This window comes from Chaetodon auriga, chromosome 8, assembly GCF_051107435.1.
Source record: "Chaetodon auriga isolate fChaAug3 chromosome 8, fChaAug3.hap1, whole genome shotgun sequence".
Classification (NCBI taxonomy): domain Eukaryota; kingdom Metazoa; phylum Chordata; class Actinopteri; order Chaetodontiformes; family Chaetodontidae; genus Chaetodon; species Chaetodon auriga.
The window spans coordinates 20,556,420-20,573,726 of NC_135081.1; the positions used below are offsets into that span (position 1 = coordinate 20,556,420).

The following is a 17,307-nucleotide window of genomic DNA, read 5'->3' on the forward strand; positions in this document are numbered from 1 at the left end:
CTTCTTTGTTGAACTGGTGTGTGCTCTTAGGTGGACGGACAGCTGGACGCAGCGAGATAGTATAGATTAGCCGGATGACTCAGCGGCCGCCTGTCAAGTTTGTGTGTGTGCATTTGTGTGTCGTTGCAGCAGCGCCAGAGAGTCGAGCGAGAGCGAAAAAGGCGGGAGGAATAGGGAGGGAGAGCACAGCCCGCCATCTCTCAGTTCCAGTCCAGTGCCTGAGGAAATGTACCCTGATATTAGCTATTAAAGAGCAGATTGTCAGGGGAGCCATGCCAGCACTGACAGCAGCTGTACAATGGAGCAGGCAGGAGGCTAGCTAAGACTTTTTGCTTCCCCCCCCTCGACAGTCTTCTTCCTCAGGTCCCCATCAGCTGCCCGCCGCCCCCCGCCGCCCTCCTGCGCCACCCAAAAAAACTGCCTTTGTGCCCAAGTCTCTATACATACGCGGTGGGTTGGAAAAAGCCCTTATACACAGACGTGAGAGACAGCAGCAAACCCGATGAGTGTGTGATTAGATTGGCTCCATACCTGCACCTTGCCGCAAATGTTCTCATTTGTGGGGATTCTGGACGGCGATGTGAAACCGCAGAAGCTTCCCAACAGAAATTAGGAGCGGATCATTTGCTTTCGAATGAAACTGGAAAGAAATAAATCAGCGTGAATTCAAATCAATGACTCCTGGTGCTGTTAAATATCTGGGATCGCTTTTTTCTCTGTAAAAAAAAAAAAAGAAGATGATTGCAGGTGGTGACACACACTTATTTGTGAATGCAAATTTTTCACCTTATCAATCTTTTATTGTAGGAATATTCAACCGTGACTCTTTTCTCATTTGCTCACTTTGAATGCTGACAAGGGGGGAGGGAAAAAAAAAACCCAAGACGTGGAATGAAATTTGACAGAACTCAAGAGCCACGAGGGATTTCTGTCCTTTAAGTTGTGACAGCATATAATAAGGGCCAATCATTTTAATTAAAGAGCTTAATCCAGCTTCATTGAGAAAGGTAATCAGATCTCTGGGGAGTCTTGTGATTGCCTGAAAGCCTAAGTGGAGTGGAAGGATTTCGGAGGAGCATTTCTCCTCTATCGCTGAAGCAAATCTCAGGGGAGAGTCAGGAGGGGCTGAGGTACAAATGGAGGAAAGAAAGGAGGCGGTGTCCTGTCTCCAAGGGTCGCAGCGCCTGTCCCGATCTTCCTTTCTCTTGAGTCTCCTCGCCTTTGTTGCCTTCATCACTCCCACCCTCTCGGTTTCTCTCTCTTTAATTGTGTCCCCTACTCGATTACTCTCTTTTAATGTTATCTCTTCCCTCTCACCTTCTCGCGTCCCTCCCTTCGCCTCCCCTGCTCTCCTTGTCTTTCTCTCTCCTTATTTCACATGCTTGATTTGTTGTTTTCCCTTAAAGTTTGCTTATGTTTCCAGTTTAACTTTCATTTAACTTTTCTCTTCCTCCAGCTCCACCTTTCTCTGTCTTCCAAATCTATCCGCCTTTTGTTCTTGTTTCTTATCCTCCCCTTTCTTTTACCTGGCCTCAATCTCTCTATCTCTTTCTTTCTCTCCCTCCTCCTACTTTGCTGTCGTGCCCCGCTCACCCATACCAACTTTAGATTGATCACAGTCATTACCTCCATTAATGAGAGGGGATTGAGTTCTTAACTGGGCCTCGCAGAGCCAGTTAGGTCACACTGACTGGGGATATGGATTACTAGAGGCTTCCCGGAGTGCACGGCGTCCTAGGCCAGCCAAAGTACACTTTAATCACCTGCCCTTCCAACAGCAAATGGGTCTTTAATGGCACTGTGGTAGATGGGTTCACCCCAACACAAGGGCAAATACATGCATGACTTAACATGGGATGGCCTCACCAACTGGGCTTTGTAATACATAGACAGACAAAGACAAAACCTTTCTTGTTTTTAATTTACTACTCACTTCTACCATATCTCACGTACTGCATATTAAACAGGTATCAGCTCTGACTTGTGCGGTCTTTACTGTTTGAAGGATTAAAGGAATACTCTGTAATTTTGGGAAATTTGCTTGTTTGCCAGCTATGACATCACAAGGAGCTTGTTCAAGTGATCAAGCAGCATTTTAGTGCCTTTGTTGTAGTTCAGTTTTCGTTTTTTGCATCTGAATTTCGTGTTAGGGACAGAAACAATACATGTGATTTTTCAGAAATTGTCCACATTCACTCTTGAAGGCACTTTGAGGCAAGTAGCTTGGTACCAGTTTGATCTTTTTTAGCTTCTTGACATGTTGTTTACATGCCATTCAAAAGAATAGTTTGACATGTTGGGATATAAAGTTATTCCCTTTATTGCTAAAAGTCGAATGAGAACATTGGATATCACTCTCATGTCCATAGTCCATGACAATATAAGTTATATATGTGGTAAACAGTAGAGGACCCAGAATAGATCCCTGGGGTACTCCTTTGTTGCCCACCAAGAAGGGTAACTTCACCTCTTCTATTATTGTTGCTTTAGTTCTATTAGTTAAATCATTTTGCAACCAGTTACAAGCAATCTCATCTAGACCAACTGATAATAATCAGTAAAACTGAGTGGTCGACAATACCAAAGACCTTGGATAGGTCACTGAAGAGAGCTGCATATTTTTACATTTGTCTGTACAGTTCAATTACGACTAGAGAGGCTGCAGATTGTACTGTGGCCAGGTTTGAACCCAGATTGATGTTGGTAAGGCTGTTATTCACTGATAGGAAAGTGCATAATAGCTGATTTACCAATGATTCCAGCACCTGTGCCAAACAGGAAAGTTTAGAGATTGGAGAGTGCAGCTTTCCAAACATTCAACCAATGGCTGTAAAAAGTGATAGATTAAAGATGTGAGATACTGCTTTTGCAATCATGGCTCCATTTCTTTACTGAATTCATAAAGATGAAATTGATATTGATCTTCACACTCCAGGTATCACAACAAACAAGCAGGCTGCCAAAATGTTGAGGCATCCTTTAATAATAGCACCCCGAGCGTTTTACTCTCCCCAACTGTTGACTGAATATATCGCAGTTCATGAAGGCTGTTGTATTTGCTGTTCAAAGCACCGGGTCAGCGTCGAGTCAGTCTTTGCCAAAGAAATATTCTCTTGGTGAGAAAATGATGCTGATTATCCTTCCCAGCTGTTGATAAATGAAAGAGGAAAAATGAGAGGCATTTCCAAACAGAAACGAAATGACGACTCACAGGCGAATCTCGCTGGCTCACACAAACACCAAACCTTTACTCGCACTTTTCCTGGAGCCACGCTCAGTCTGGTGACCGTGCCATTGAAAAGCTGCCCAGAGAAGCAGGTGTGATGGCAGCTTTTTGGTCACTGGTGAGCACGGTGAGAGCGAGTGAGTTAATCGCTGTGATTTCAGGTTGTTTTGAAGCCTGGCACACTGGAGCGGACAGGGAGTAGGTGGTCACTAATTGCAGGGAGCAAAGAGGTCGCTGCCGCTCTGCTCGTGGCGTGAACATTATTCATCAGGAGTGACAAGGTCAGACACTTCATAAATAGTTCACAGATTAATTATTGTTTTTGTGGTAATGGCTTGTGCTCAATTGGACTTAATAATCTAAAGCTGCACTCAGGTCGTTCATGGTGGTAAAACCATTAGGGTCAAAAATGATGACTGTCAACATACATAAGAATTATTACCTTAGAAAACATCTGTAATATGAATATGACTAAAAAAAGTAAATGTTTTAAGCCATCATGTTATCATGTTAAATATTTTGATGCTGTCATAAGTAACACTGCACGACTTCTTTGTTTAAATTCCGATTATCGTGATCTTGTTAAATCTTGGTTCAAGCATGGCAGCGTGCAGTGAGTGTGTGGATTCAGAGAACCGGCTTGATTATCTGGCTCTTTTCTGAAGCATATTCAGCCTCAACTCAAATTAAACAGAGCATAAATTACACACAAGTAATAAGTGAAGTCACTGGTCCCCTTTTCAGAGCTGAGTCCACAGACTTTAAATAAATGTTCCAGTCATGGTTTGAATGTAACAGCCTGGAATAATGGCCTTTCCCTGCCAGATGTTCTTCTTTACATCAGTCCACAGGCATCTGCAGCTTCTCCTGAACAACACACACAGATATACAGGTAGAGGTCAGTCAGTCGTACGTGTATCGCACATGAACGCTCAATCCTCGAGGGTAATCAATACGCTTTTGTTTAAGGTCACCTGATCATGTGATGGACAGGTACTGCCAGGTAGTCTGTAAATGGCATAAAATAACTGCCGCAGCAACACCAACAGAGCGAAAAGACGAATATCATAGCAGCTGAATGTAGTTTCTTCATCATGTGATCCAGTTTATAATCTCAAATTTACTTTGTGCATCTGATTAGTGCACCAGTCTTGAATTTCTACATGGTTTTCTTCATGGCTGCTTGTAAAACCAACATATCCTCATACCTAAATGACTGAACTGCCAATCACTCCCGAAATGACATATATGACCATCCAAAAAACAACATAAATGACCGCTGGAGAGAAGCAGCAATGGGCATACTGGACCATCGTCATCACGTGGTTAACGTTGTGAAGCAGTTGCAGTTTGTTTAGGTTTAGACATGAGAACTACTTGGTTAGGTTTAGGTAAAGTCGTGGTTTGCTTTAAAAGCATTGCTGTGACAGACATTACCTAACTTAAGTACGTTACGTAAGTTGAAATAAGTCAATGTTGACTTATGGGACACATGGGATACAAACAGTGGTCACCTGGGTGAAGGTCCATCCACCCCACCTCCTCCATATGCAGACTTTCATGCTCTTCATGCTACGTAATGTGACTTTCTCCTTTGGCCCCATCATAATTACTATATCCACTAGAGGCCGATCATAATACTACTTGTAACTTCCTCTTCCTGGCAATGCCAAAATCTCACTGGATTCTTGTTGCTGAGGTCTGAGTATTTGTTGATTTTTGGGAAAATCACCCTTCCCTTGCTCTGTGTTGGATAATAACGGCCTTGCTCTGTGCAATGTCAGACTTGCGCTGCTGTCGTGAAAGTCCTGTTAGGGATAAGCTGAGGAGCTCAGACATCCAGAATGAATGGGAGTACAATCGTTGAAAGGGCTGAGATAATTCATGTGTCTTATTAGGATACCTCCTGGATGGCACCCTGTGGAGCTACTCCAGACATGTCCAAGACCCCTGGGATGACCACTAGAGATTATGTAACCCATCTGGCAGGGGGGCTGCCTCAGGATCTTGAAGGAAAAGCTGGAGGATGTGGTTAGCTTGCTTCACAACTGAGGCCCAAACCTGAAAAAGCAGCAGAAAATGATTGGGTGGAGATGTCCACAAAGCAGAAGATTAAAGTCTGTGCAGCTGTGAGAGGTGGAGTCATAGGGTGGTGTCTGTTTTGGCTGTTAGTTGTATTTTTGTTGCTGACTCAGAGCAGACATACGTGCTGCGTAAACATAGTCAAGACAGCAGTAAAATGATATGGATCCGAACCAAAACATCGATAGACTGATTGAACCCGACTGTTCAGATGTAAAATATTATAGCACAGGACATAATTCTCATAACTCTGTATTAGCCAAATATTAGAGTTCTTGTTCGTGCTTATGGAAACGATGAACACCAGCTGGTACCCCATTAGCATATTTTAATTTCACTCTCAAATACTACCAACGCTGTCAGGCTTATAGTTGCAGGACTGTAAGGGTCTACTTTGTCGCTCATCAATCCTGCAAACTTAAGGCATTTTACCATAAAGATCTGCATTCAGAGCATGCACTGAGTTTCATGAAAGTGCAGCAAAAATCATAGTTGGAGTCAGTCAACTGTAAGGGGAGAGTATTAAAACACGTATAAATGTCTGAAACCCATTTCAAAGGTTAATGGATGGGACGCTCACAAACACTGAAATACTAAAAGGAAAACCCACATTGCATACATTTACATACATTTGAAGCATTTAGCTAAAGCTTTCATGCGGACGGTGAGCTGCTGTCCCTGGATGTCATTCTGAACCTGCACTTGAATAAACAGACAGCTTTCACCAGAAGCTCATCTTATATTTATCTTAAAGGATGTCTGAACTTCTTCGGCCACAAGAAACGCACCTGCTGCTCCAACCTCTGATGCATTTTTTTCACTTTGGGCAGAAATGAACGCGGTGGCGATGTAACTTTGAGCAGTTTTGCGGCACCAACCGCCGACACCTCTGCTGGGATAAATAAGAACCATACATAATGGCTCACAAAAATAGCATGACATAATTCACTATTGATTTGCTCTCCTGGCTGGCTGATCTTCATTCTGTGACACTGGAGTGCGGAGAACTCCGAGGCATTGGCATCGATCAGGCGCTGCTGCTAAGGCAAAATTTCATTTTCGTGAACGTGGCAGCGGTCTGCCGTGTTCACACACTGACATGTGCTGTTGTTTTATGAATCAAATATATTGATCCGCTGCTGTCTTTATCCCTAAAAATATCAGACATTTCTGTCAGAACACAGCAGGTTTTTGTATAAATGTTAGTGAGATCTTACGCACTGACAGTATATTAGAGCCGTGATTATTTTGCAGAGCTGTATATCCCAATAATATAGATTTCATTTGATAATTGCATACACACCATGGCATATAATCAATTGTCTCCTGAATGACTCATCTCAGTAGCTTGGAATTGCAAATTTTTCTTTTAATTATCATAAATATAAATCAGGATTACTTGTCTCTGCTCTTGAAAGTGAAGTCTGATTCCAGTTTGAACTGGTCCGCTGCTTGTTTTCTTGTGTTGGTCTACGTTTTGTGACATTTCACTTTCTTTAGTGTGTACCGCATGAACCTGTGTATACAATGGTGTGGTCATTCATTTTTAATTCATTGGAGTAGAATTTGTTGAGCATAAATATTGCTGTCAGCTTAAAATCTGCTATTAATAGTGTAGATTCAGAGCCTGAAAAATGACCGAGAGTTGAACAGAGAATCTGTTTAGATAAATAAATTACAGAAAAATGACCAAAAATAGAAAGTTTTGTCAGGCTAAATCCCTCAGAGGTCATATGTTCAATGAGTTGCATTCCATTAAATTCATAATATACAACCCTGCATATCATCACCATGTGTTTTATCATGAAAAGGGCAGCAGTGTGTATTATGTGTCTATTAAAAGAAAAGGCAGATATTAATAGGTTTTGTTCTGCGGGGGTGTTTCTCTGAGAGCCTTGCTGCTTGCTGCAGCAGTCTAATTGCTGGTGTTTGAGAGATGTTTGCACCTCATTTCTGTTGTGTTCTGTGTGACTTGCAGCGTTTCTGTACTTTGTTTTCTCACTCTGAAGCATATCAATTTCTTACCAAAGAAACGTTTAATGTGTTAACTCATTTATATGTTCTGATCTTCTTCACTTGCTCTCGAGCTCTTTCAAACAGGTTTTGACAATGGCTTGAAGTAAAATGTTCACTCATGCACACACCAACCATCTAACTGTATCTCAACCCTACTCACAAAAAAACCCTTTTGTTACTGCACTCAGATTCAACTGTGGTAATACTTGTGTATACACTGCTCCATATTTTGGATGTTAAAATTTGTGTGTTAATATTTGATCTTATGTGTTTAAATGAAAGAATAAAATAGGAATGATTTTGAAGTCTGAATATGTTCTGCCACCTGTTGGTTGAATTTCATGAATAAAACATCTTTGTCCCTAAATGATGGATGGAGCCACATGATGCCAAACAGATCATCTATTTTCTCTCTGCAGATGTCGTTCCTGGAGCGTCACCCCTACCGCTGTCCCCCATGCTCAGACTGGCACAACCCTTGGCATCTTTGATGACCCTTACGCCGCCAACGCCGCCACCTGCGGCCTCGCCGATAGTCCCGAGCGCCATGGCGGCCACGGCCCCAGAGACTACCTCAGCCGCTGGAGGGGACGAGAGGCCGTCAGAGCTCGGCTCACCCACACAGACCCCAGACCTGGAGCCCGAAGCCGAACCCGAGACGGAGACCGACACGGAAACAGAGGAGGAGAAAGCTCGCCGTCTTCTGTACTGCTCGCTGTGCAAAGTGGCGGTCAACTCTGCATCACAGCTGGAGGCTCACAACAGCGGTAAGAGACATGTGCTGACACTTCCTGCAAACGCAAACGCCACCGGAGTGTTTGTAGTAATTAGGGCAGAGGTATCAGCACAGAAGATGTTCCAACGCGTGTCAAACACCACATTTTTAGCGTGATTACTCCATTTCAAGTCCTGCGAGTTCCATGAAAAACACGCACTGGCGTCAGCGTTCAAGTCCTTTTCATGTTCAGTCGATGCTTTTTGTGAAGAAGGTTGTTATCTGCTGGGTTTCTGCACAATCATCCTGCATCAGCGTTGAAGTGTTCTTTGTCATCTTTCTTGACTTGTATTGGCTATCTCCAACAATAATTGTCAGGTGTAAAAAAAACACTTGGATTCTTGGGGGGGTTTGTCAGTGGTTTCTATAGCAACCTTGTATCTAAGTTTGATCAGGTATTGTGAAACATCCCTGCTTTTGTTAAAACAAAGATTGTATTCTGTATCGCTGTGCCAGACTAAGAGCGGTGATATGACAGGATGCTGAGTCATGCACAGGAACATCCCACTGCTTTTGATTTATGGGTTTTCTATGAAATTAACATTTTATTGAAAGTTTGAACAAGAGAGTCAGTCAAATGGAAATCTGTCAACAGGGGCAACACCCATACTAGAAAAAAAAAGTCACATCATCTTCCAGCGCTGCAGTCATGGCTGCATTACAGACAGCCGGGCAATGAAAGGGTCCCATGTGAACTCACACTCATCAAGCTTGTTCAGCAGAGTGTGTGAGCCTTTCATAGCCAAAGCGTTCTTGATAAGTGTTTGGAAATCTTTTCCTCCAATGTCTCAACAGGATCCTTTCGTAATAGCCAAAATATTCCATTTCCTTTGAAAGAAAGAAAAGTCGGTGTTTGGCTTCAGTGGTTGAGTCCAAGAATCGCAGGTTTGCAGAGGCTCAGACCTGCTTCTTTAGCTTTTAATATACACATGTAGAAAATAACAAGTTGGATATAAGTTAATCCTAAAGTTCTGGACACGTCCAAAGTACTTTTAAAGTTTTTAGAAGAGAGCGGTTCCCATTCAGAGAAGGAGAGGAGGTGGGCGAAGGAAAACATTTCATTTGAATTTGTCAGCAGGGGTAGGACTTGTTTTTTGTGGCTTGAGTTAAAAGTCCAGAGGCATTTTAGGTTGGAGTCAACAACTGAGTGCAAATATGTAACTTTTGCGTGACTTTAGCAGAGTTCTCCACTTTGATCAGGCATGTTTCGGGAAAATTTACAAGTCGACCTTTTCACACTGGCCCTCATATTACCCAGATCAGAAAGCAGTTAACGGACGCGACCCTCTGATCTCCCCGTTCCTTCAGGCAGGAGTGAAGTTCACGAACTGACCGCGCTGCTTCCTGTTCGAACCTGCAGGTACGAAGCACAAGACGATGCTCGAGGCCAGGACCGGCGTGGGCTCCATCAAGTCTTTCCCCCGGCCGGGAGTCAAAAGCAAACTGGCTGCATCCACCAAATCATCGACGGGCCTGCAGAACAAAACATTTTACTGTGAGACGTGTGACGTGCATGTCAACTCCGAGACTCAGCTAAAACAGGTGAGAGGACAGAAAACTGATTAAACCATTGTTATTATAACTTCCCTGAACAGAAAGCATGTTTAAAATGAAGCTTTTAAAGATTAAATTCAAGCAAAAGAGGCAACAAAGGACAGAAATAGACACAGATTGGCATATCATCACTTATATATAATCATAATGTCCTTCATTGTACTGGATTTTACTGGGTTACAGAGAATCATGCTGCAAAAAAGGAATATTTTATCACTATTCATCATTATTTGACATAAATATTTACCACTTCAAGAATTCACTTACAAAAACAGTCAAAGTGAATGAAGAAATTTCTTAAAATGAATAAACCAACACGGGTTTGATTGATATTCTCTTGAGGGCACAATAAAAAAACATGATTTAGGCATATCAAAAAACTTGAGATGTCTTATCAAAACAAGCCAAAAATTGGCTTGTTTGCTTGATGTAGGAAAATAAATCAAAATGAAAATATCTGGTTTTGCTAAGGATCTCTTCATGTTTTCTTTGAAATAAGCTTATTCACACTACTGCCGCTGAGTCAGATGAGAAGACAGATACCCCTCATATCTAAATTCACTGTGTCCAGCACAAAACTGCTGTAAGAGTTCAAACTATTCCTTTGAAGTCACAGTGAAACTGACGTATTTCAGGGAGAAACAGGAGAAATGGCTTTCCAGACAAACTGGCCTTTTTCACAGTAACCAGTCTGAGCTGTCACAGTAGCAAAGGGAAGGCAGGGGAAGCAGCACAACCAGGACCTGAAACCGAAGCAGCTGACTGGAATTCCCTCATCATTAGTTTGATGATTCACACCTGTGCCTCTCCTGCTGTGACATGTCAACGTGTCCTCTGTGAAAGAGTCGCTGCAGAGGACTGCTGGCCTCTGCAGCAAATTCAGAAATTAGAGCACAACCGCGCTCTTTTGGAAATGTCAGTAAGTTCTTTTGACATCCAAACACACACCTCCTGCTACCAAACTGCTCCGCTAGCTACCAGCTAGTTGTCCCCAAATCACATTTGACTGAATAAATGCATGAATGCAGCCTCGAGATGAGTCACAAACACATGGTAATGATTTACAGGCAGGGAACAGAGACATAAAACACAATTTCTTGACATATATTCGGCAAACAAAAACAGATTACTGGACAATTAACACAGGGACACACGACTGGAATTTGGTAAATGTGCTCGTTGATGTTTACATGCACACCAGTCACAAGTGTTACAAGGAGAAATCAGACTCAGGTTGCAGACCCCGTATTTCTGAAACAGCAGTTTGAATTGCTTTTTAAGGGTCTTAATGATGCTGCAGCCTTAGTTCTCTCTTTTCTTGATGCATTTCAATTAATGATACTTAGAGGTTTCGTAGTAAGAAAGCAAACGTGTGCACAAGCCCGAAAGTTTCATCTGTGAAAAAGTACATACATTTTTGGATTCACCTCAGTGTCAGATTTCATTGTTTGGTGGATTTAAGATGAATTTGCTTTGGATACAAAGATGCACTGCTGCTGATGTTTCCTGTCATCCGGCCGTGGGGCTGTCACAGCAGAGCTTTCCCTGTCTGAAACCTCTGTCCTCTGTCATGCACATGCACCCATGCAAAAAGAAATCTGGTTAAGCACATACGGTACGTGGTCCAGAAATTAGGTTACCCTAGCAGATATGAAGTCAACCGAGTTCCTCTTAATCCCCCTCCACAAATAAGGAAAAATATTTGTGTGAAGGAAATCCTGTTGCTAAGCAAAGCCGACAATAATCTGATCTCTCTGTGATATTTTCCTCAGTGCGGCTCGGCTGAAAACTCAGCAACGTGTTGTTGCTTTGGGGCACTCCGCAAATCTTCTTTTCTTGTAGCTGTTGATCATTCTGTCATGGGGGGAATTTCATCTACAATACTTGAAAACCGCTCGGTTTTGTCTGAGCTAACCTTGAGCTTTCTCGCTGAAAATAGACGGGCTTTGTGTGAATTTTTCATGCGGGGACTTTTACTGAGTGCTTCTGAACAGCGGCGATTCCCCGTGAAGAGAATCCAGCGTGACAAATTTCAGCTAGGGCTTGAAACCAGAGGAAAAGTGTGATTGTTAAACCCGCTGCAAGCACTTGTGAAGTTTAGACGCAGCCAGAAATCTGCCTTTTGTTGTCAATGTGTACCCACACTGAATTATTTATTGACTGTTGAGTATTTCTGTATATGTCATTCCAGACTCTATTGTTCTACTTGTTTATTCAAATCCACTGCTTGTTTCTGGTCTCTTAGCATCAGAAAAGCTTTAATATCACTCAGTCATCATTCTGTGTTTAACGTGGGAACGTAATGTGTCCTTTGGTAAATGTTTTCTGCACTTCTGTACCTTGCAGGGTCATAACTGCAGTAATTTTCACCATGGGTGGCTCCCGTCACAATGAAACCTTTAAAGGTGTAGAGGAGGTGTATTTTTAGTCCTGCCCCCTCCCTCTATGTTGTTTCCAACTCAACACATTGTAAGCTATCTCTGCTGAAATGGCATCAAGCCTGAGGCTGAAGTAACAGGCATCTGTAAAGCAGCACAATCTGTAATATAAAAAAAAACAGTGAGAGTTTTTACAGTTTTCTCTGCAATGTGTCGTCCGTATCTGAACGTATCTGTTTCACCTGAAACTGCTCAAACCTTCCTCTTGACCAACTAATGTGTCTCACAACCTTTCATAAAAACCGTATCGTTAAATTTGCTGATTACCCCCCGATCTTTCCTCTAGCCCAACCATCAGGCCACTCGCACACCAGAAATATTAAAATTGGCAAGATTTTCGGAGATTTTAATGACCCCGAGACTGCTTCTGCTGATTGGTTTCTGCTGTTTATTCACTGCGTGTTCACAGGTTTGAAATTTACAACCATCTCCATCCTAGAAATTCAGTTTATATGTAACTAATTTGCATTCGTAATGACATTGTGGTGAACAAAGCAGAGGACTGGGACACCAGAATCCAGGGTTCGCATCCAGACTTCTGTCTGTGGGCACGTTTAGGCACCAACAGCACTTTGATTGAGGACAGATCAGAGTCTCCCTTATGACGGGATCAGACAACACAGATCTAGTGTGAGTTTGAGACGGTCTTGACATGCTAAATGACCTGTCATGCAGCATCTGCGACGCCCCAGGATGTGAAATGAGACGTGCCGTGATTGGTCGGGGTCATACGTGGAGTCTTGTCAGTCACCCAAGCAAGACATAGTTTCTGATCAATGATGATCAATGTTTTCAGTCCTCTTTATCCATTTATTCTTGATTATTGTAATGTGAAAATGTCCATCAGCATATTTGCAGCTTTAACCAGAGTAGAGTGACATGCTACAGTGTGACTCGGGACGTCTCTCTGAAGCCTGTTTTCTGTCTCCTTTTCAGCACATCAGCAGCCGGCGTCATAAAGACCGAGCAGCAGGTAAACCGGCCAAACCAAAATACAGCCCCTACAGCAAACCGCAGAAAGGCCAGACCAAGCAGCCGGTGAGTCACTGCGTGCCTCAGTCCTCTTATCAGCCTGTCCTGGTGTCAAGACGACAATCACCTTGACTCTAACAGGCTCGTAGAAGACAGACAGTTATTGTTTGAAGTCTGAATCATTGTCATTCTCCAACTCCAGTGTCCACTTCCTGGAAAAAAGCAAACCGAAAGTTCAGATCTGTCTTTGCACAGGAGAGAACAAAACAAAACTTCATGCAGAAATTTCCCAGTTTCTTTGCTTACGAGCAAAAAAATCCCACCTACCTTCACCAAGGCGCTACGGTGTGTTCTTTGATAAGGTACCTGCAATCCATTTCACGTCACCTTATTCAATAAAATGTCAACTTTCATCACTGGTTCACCTGTTACCTGCTTTTTATTAAAAACCCGCGGCAGAGAACAGCATGATTTAATTTGAAAACTTGATATTTTATAGACAAAAATGTCATGTACCAAGGCCAGCGAGCTGGCGGCGGAACGCGGACTCGGGTCGAATACTATTTATAGGTAATTGTAAATGTCAGTTTTAACTTATCTGGAGTAGCTCAGTGTGTGGTCTTCTGCATCAAGACAGTTCAGATTAGTGTCAAACAATAAATAACTTTCAGATATTTTCCCGTAGTGATTGTTTAACTTTCTGGTGCTGGCGGTCCGATGCGGCGAACGCCGGCCTTCTCGCGCTCCAGGAGAGCTGAAACAAATGTTAAATGTTTTCGAGTGCCGCAACAAGACACAGCATTGGCAGGATGCACCGAGGAGTCGTGTGGGTTCAGTGTGGGAAAGATAAAGGAGAGGCTGACTTTCCATCGCACGGAAACCCTCAGAAAATGGCATTCATCACACCCACTGTTTGCCGAGACGAAGCGCGGGGGTTACCAGTGTGGGGGAAATGACTTTTCCTGAAACCCATCATTGACTGAGTTAACGGAGAGGAGCTTCTTTGATGAGCGGAGAGTAAAGAATGCTTCCCATAGGGTTACGATGCCTGAGTCAGTGATTGATAACCCATGACAATGGCTGCCATCCCGGTGCTGTGAGAGCGCAGCTTTTCCATTACTGATACAGAAGATTAATCCAGATAACTTTGGTGACCTTTTCACCCTATTAGGCTCTTATTTGGAGGTTGGGCGCTTTCCATTTGTCTGTCTGTTGTTTCTTTCTTTCATTTCTCCTCTTTTTTCTTTTGCAATGAAAGTTAAATCTTAAAGCAGCTCTTCACTCTTGTGGTCTGGTTTTTATTAGTTTCAGTATTAATTTTAGTTTTTTTTATTATAACATGGAGGGTATTTGTCAGAATGTAGAAGGAGACATAGAAGAGAATAAAAAATACAAAACCAAAAAAACATCTCTCTCTCTCTTTATATATATATACATTCTATACCAAAAACCTGCACTATTGCATAGTAGACAATTATATATATATGTGTGTAACACAGTAGAAAAAATATATACAAATGCATAGGCTTGGTACAAAAAGAAACAGTAAGTAATATTGCACAAGATATTGCATTGATGTAATCGCAGGATGTTGAGACATGAAATCACACAGTAGTGCAAACAGTATGTAAACGCAGAGCTTCATTAACACAAAGCTAGAGCTGAACAGTCTGACTGATTTTCAGAATAGATGTTACAACACAAACCCTTTGTGAAGTTGATTCACAGTCATGTAGACATCCCAGTCTCAATGAAGATGCTTGTTGCGTTCACAAATTTGACCAAATTGGCAGTTTAATAAGCAAGTAAACAAATGAGTAAACTGTATTTTTCTTATTTTATTCCAAGTAGTTTTGTGAGTTCACAATATCATTTCAGTTGGTGTCTAAAATCTAGTTCTTATTTTTATTTCGCTTAACTAAAAGGTCTCACAGCTAGTTTCAGTTTAGTCTCAGTTAACTATGATAACATTTGGTGCCTCAAAGTAGCAGCATTTGACATGTAAAACACTGCAGCTACATCCTTTAAGCCATTAAACAGGTGTTTCTAATGCAAAAGGGCTGACAGTTTCCCACACGAGCTCTGGTGTCTTGCAGATCACCTCGACAGCTTTCAGCAATCAGCCTCTGATTCGTGGCACCTGTGTGAGTCCCTGCAGCAGCCTGCACCACAGCAGCGCTGTCCTCAGCCACCATGCTCCCTGTTTATTCAAGTTTCTTGTAATGAATCTGATTCCCAAGTTAAATCCTGCTTGTGACGCTGCAGTGTTGTCTTTGTGGATCCAGGGTTGCAACAGGGAACAGTCTGGAAAACCAAGACAAGAAAACAGTGAAGCTGCTCTGACAAAGAGCAGGCGACAGTAGAAAATGCCAGAGTAGTAAGTTCAAATATGTTTAATATACAGTGAAATAAACCAGAGAAAAGCAGCAAATCTTCACAGTTAGGAGGCTTGTTCCCAGAAAAATGACATTAGTGCTCGCTTGTTTACTTGCTTATTATTGTTATTTAGCGCTTAAGATCAGTGCTTGGTGTCGAGCCTCAGTACTGAAATGTGTCAATAAGACCAAATATCAAAAGCTGTTCAGTCACTGCATGTTGGCATTGAACGTCTGGGCAGATTTGGGATCTTATTCACTTGTTCAGTGATGGAAATGCTGCCGGTTTTAGACTGTTTCAGCCTCTTTGTCACAGCTTGCATTGAGACGACATTGAACATTTTTGGACTTTGGCTTCTTTGAAAAAACTGTTTCTGTAGTATTTGCAGCATAGATTTGTCAAATTCTGCCCACACGTGGACATCTGGGCCGTCCTGACTGTGTTTTATCTTTCTCTTCCAGATCAAACTGTCCCTGGGGAAGGAGCATCCTTGTCAGCCTCTGACTCCACAGATCATACCTGCTCACCTGGCAGCAGTCGCGGCCGCCATCAGCAACTCTTTCACACACCGCACGAACCACGCCACTAACCACGCCCCGAGCCCCGCCCTCTTCCAGACACAGACCCTCCCCGCTGCACTGCTCCGCCCGGCCCCTGGGCCTGTCAGGACCTCCCACCCACAAGTCCTATTTGCCCCCTATTGACCTGTTTGGCCTCCTGTCGAGGACCGAACCACGTGCTTCACCCGGACCAGGCCAAGGAGTCGTGGCAGCATCTGTCCTCCTTTTATGCATCCCAGATACTGAACATCTTCATACTGTGATCGGACCTTTACCGCGTCTCACCGCTCCTCGTATGGATTATCCCACATTTAAAGCTAAACCGGCCTGCAGCGAAGCATTGGGCGCTCTCTCTCTCAGTAGATCTCTGTTCCCACTGAAAACCTGGGCTGCAGCGTGCATGCTTTCTGTGTCACGCTGCAGCCCACGGCTCGTGGCCGGACCCCGGACTTGGACCTACATTGTACCGCAATAATGTATAAGACTAACCCCGTGAACTATGCAGTGTCAATATTTCATGATGCAAGGCGCAGTGTGAGCTAGAAATACGGTAGGGATATGCTTTGTGTAAAGATACAGCGTGGAACTAAGATCATTGCTTTAGTGGAGGATTACTGTCGCTCATAACTTAAAAGGCTGTTACTGATCATGAGAGCGAGCGAGCGAGCGAGGCCCTCCTCTGTTCCTGTATGCACTTTAAAGCCCCTCCTTCATTGACGTCTACATTAGATGGCTAGACTGTGTTAGATTGTTAGAGTACGTGTCGTAATGTGTGTTTTTGTATTCGTCCTTGCATATCTGTGTGTGTGTGTGTGTGTGTGTGCGTGCCGGTGAGTGCTTCTGCATGTGTGCGTGTGCTTGTCCATGTGTGTATGAGTGTGTGTTGGTTTGTGTGTGCGTGCGTGTGCGTGTGTGATCTTCCCATCCACCGTAAGCCATCCTAGTTGATATTCAGCACACATCGTCACTGACCGTGTCTCGGGCCAGAGGGACCACAAAGGCTTGTGTATATTAACTGTCAGTGTGTAAAAGGTGAACAATTTCAAATAAAAAGAGTCCTAATTTGTTACCGCTGGTGCTCCTGTGTTGTTCAGTGCGTGTTGTCACATGAACGGCGATTAAAGCATCGATTACAGTAGTGCCGGGATCAGACTACACGATTTTAACGATGGTCACCGTGTCAGATTTAACGATCACAGCGCCATCAACTCCCTCCGTGTCTCGGTCGGGTGACTAGCAAGTCTTCACGTACGACCCTGACCAATCACAGCACGTCTTATCTCACGATCACACACAAGTTCAGATGTC

General features: G+C 43.1%; 1 protein-coding gene across 1 annotated transcript in view; it reads left to right on the forward strand.

Moving 5' to 3' along the window:
- Positions 1-17,068, forward strand: part of znf385d (zinc finger protein 385D) — a 71,106-nt gene extending 54,038 nt beyond the window's left edge. The window contains exons 5-8 of the mRNA XM_076736424.1: positions 7,744-8,091; positions 9,460-9,641; positions 13,028-13,129; positions 15,901-17,068. Coding sequence (XP_076592539.1) covers positions 7,744-8,091; positions 9,460-9,641; positions 13,028-13,129; positions 15,901-16,143 — 875 coding nt within the window. The 3' untranslated portion in view covers positions 16,144-17,068. The remainder of the gene's footprint in view (positions 1-7,743; positions 8,092-9,459; positions 9,642-13,027; positions 13,130-15,900) is intronic.
- Positions 17,069-17,307: the final 239 nt, after the last annotated feature.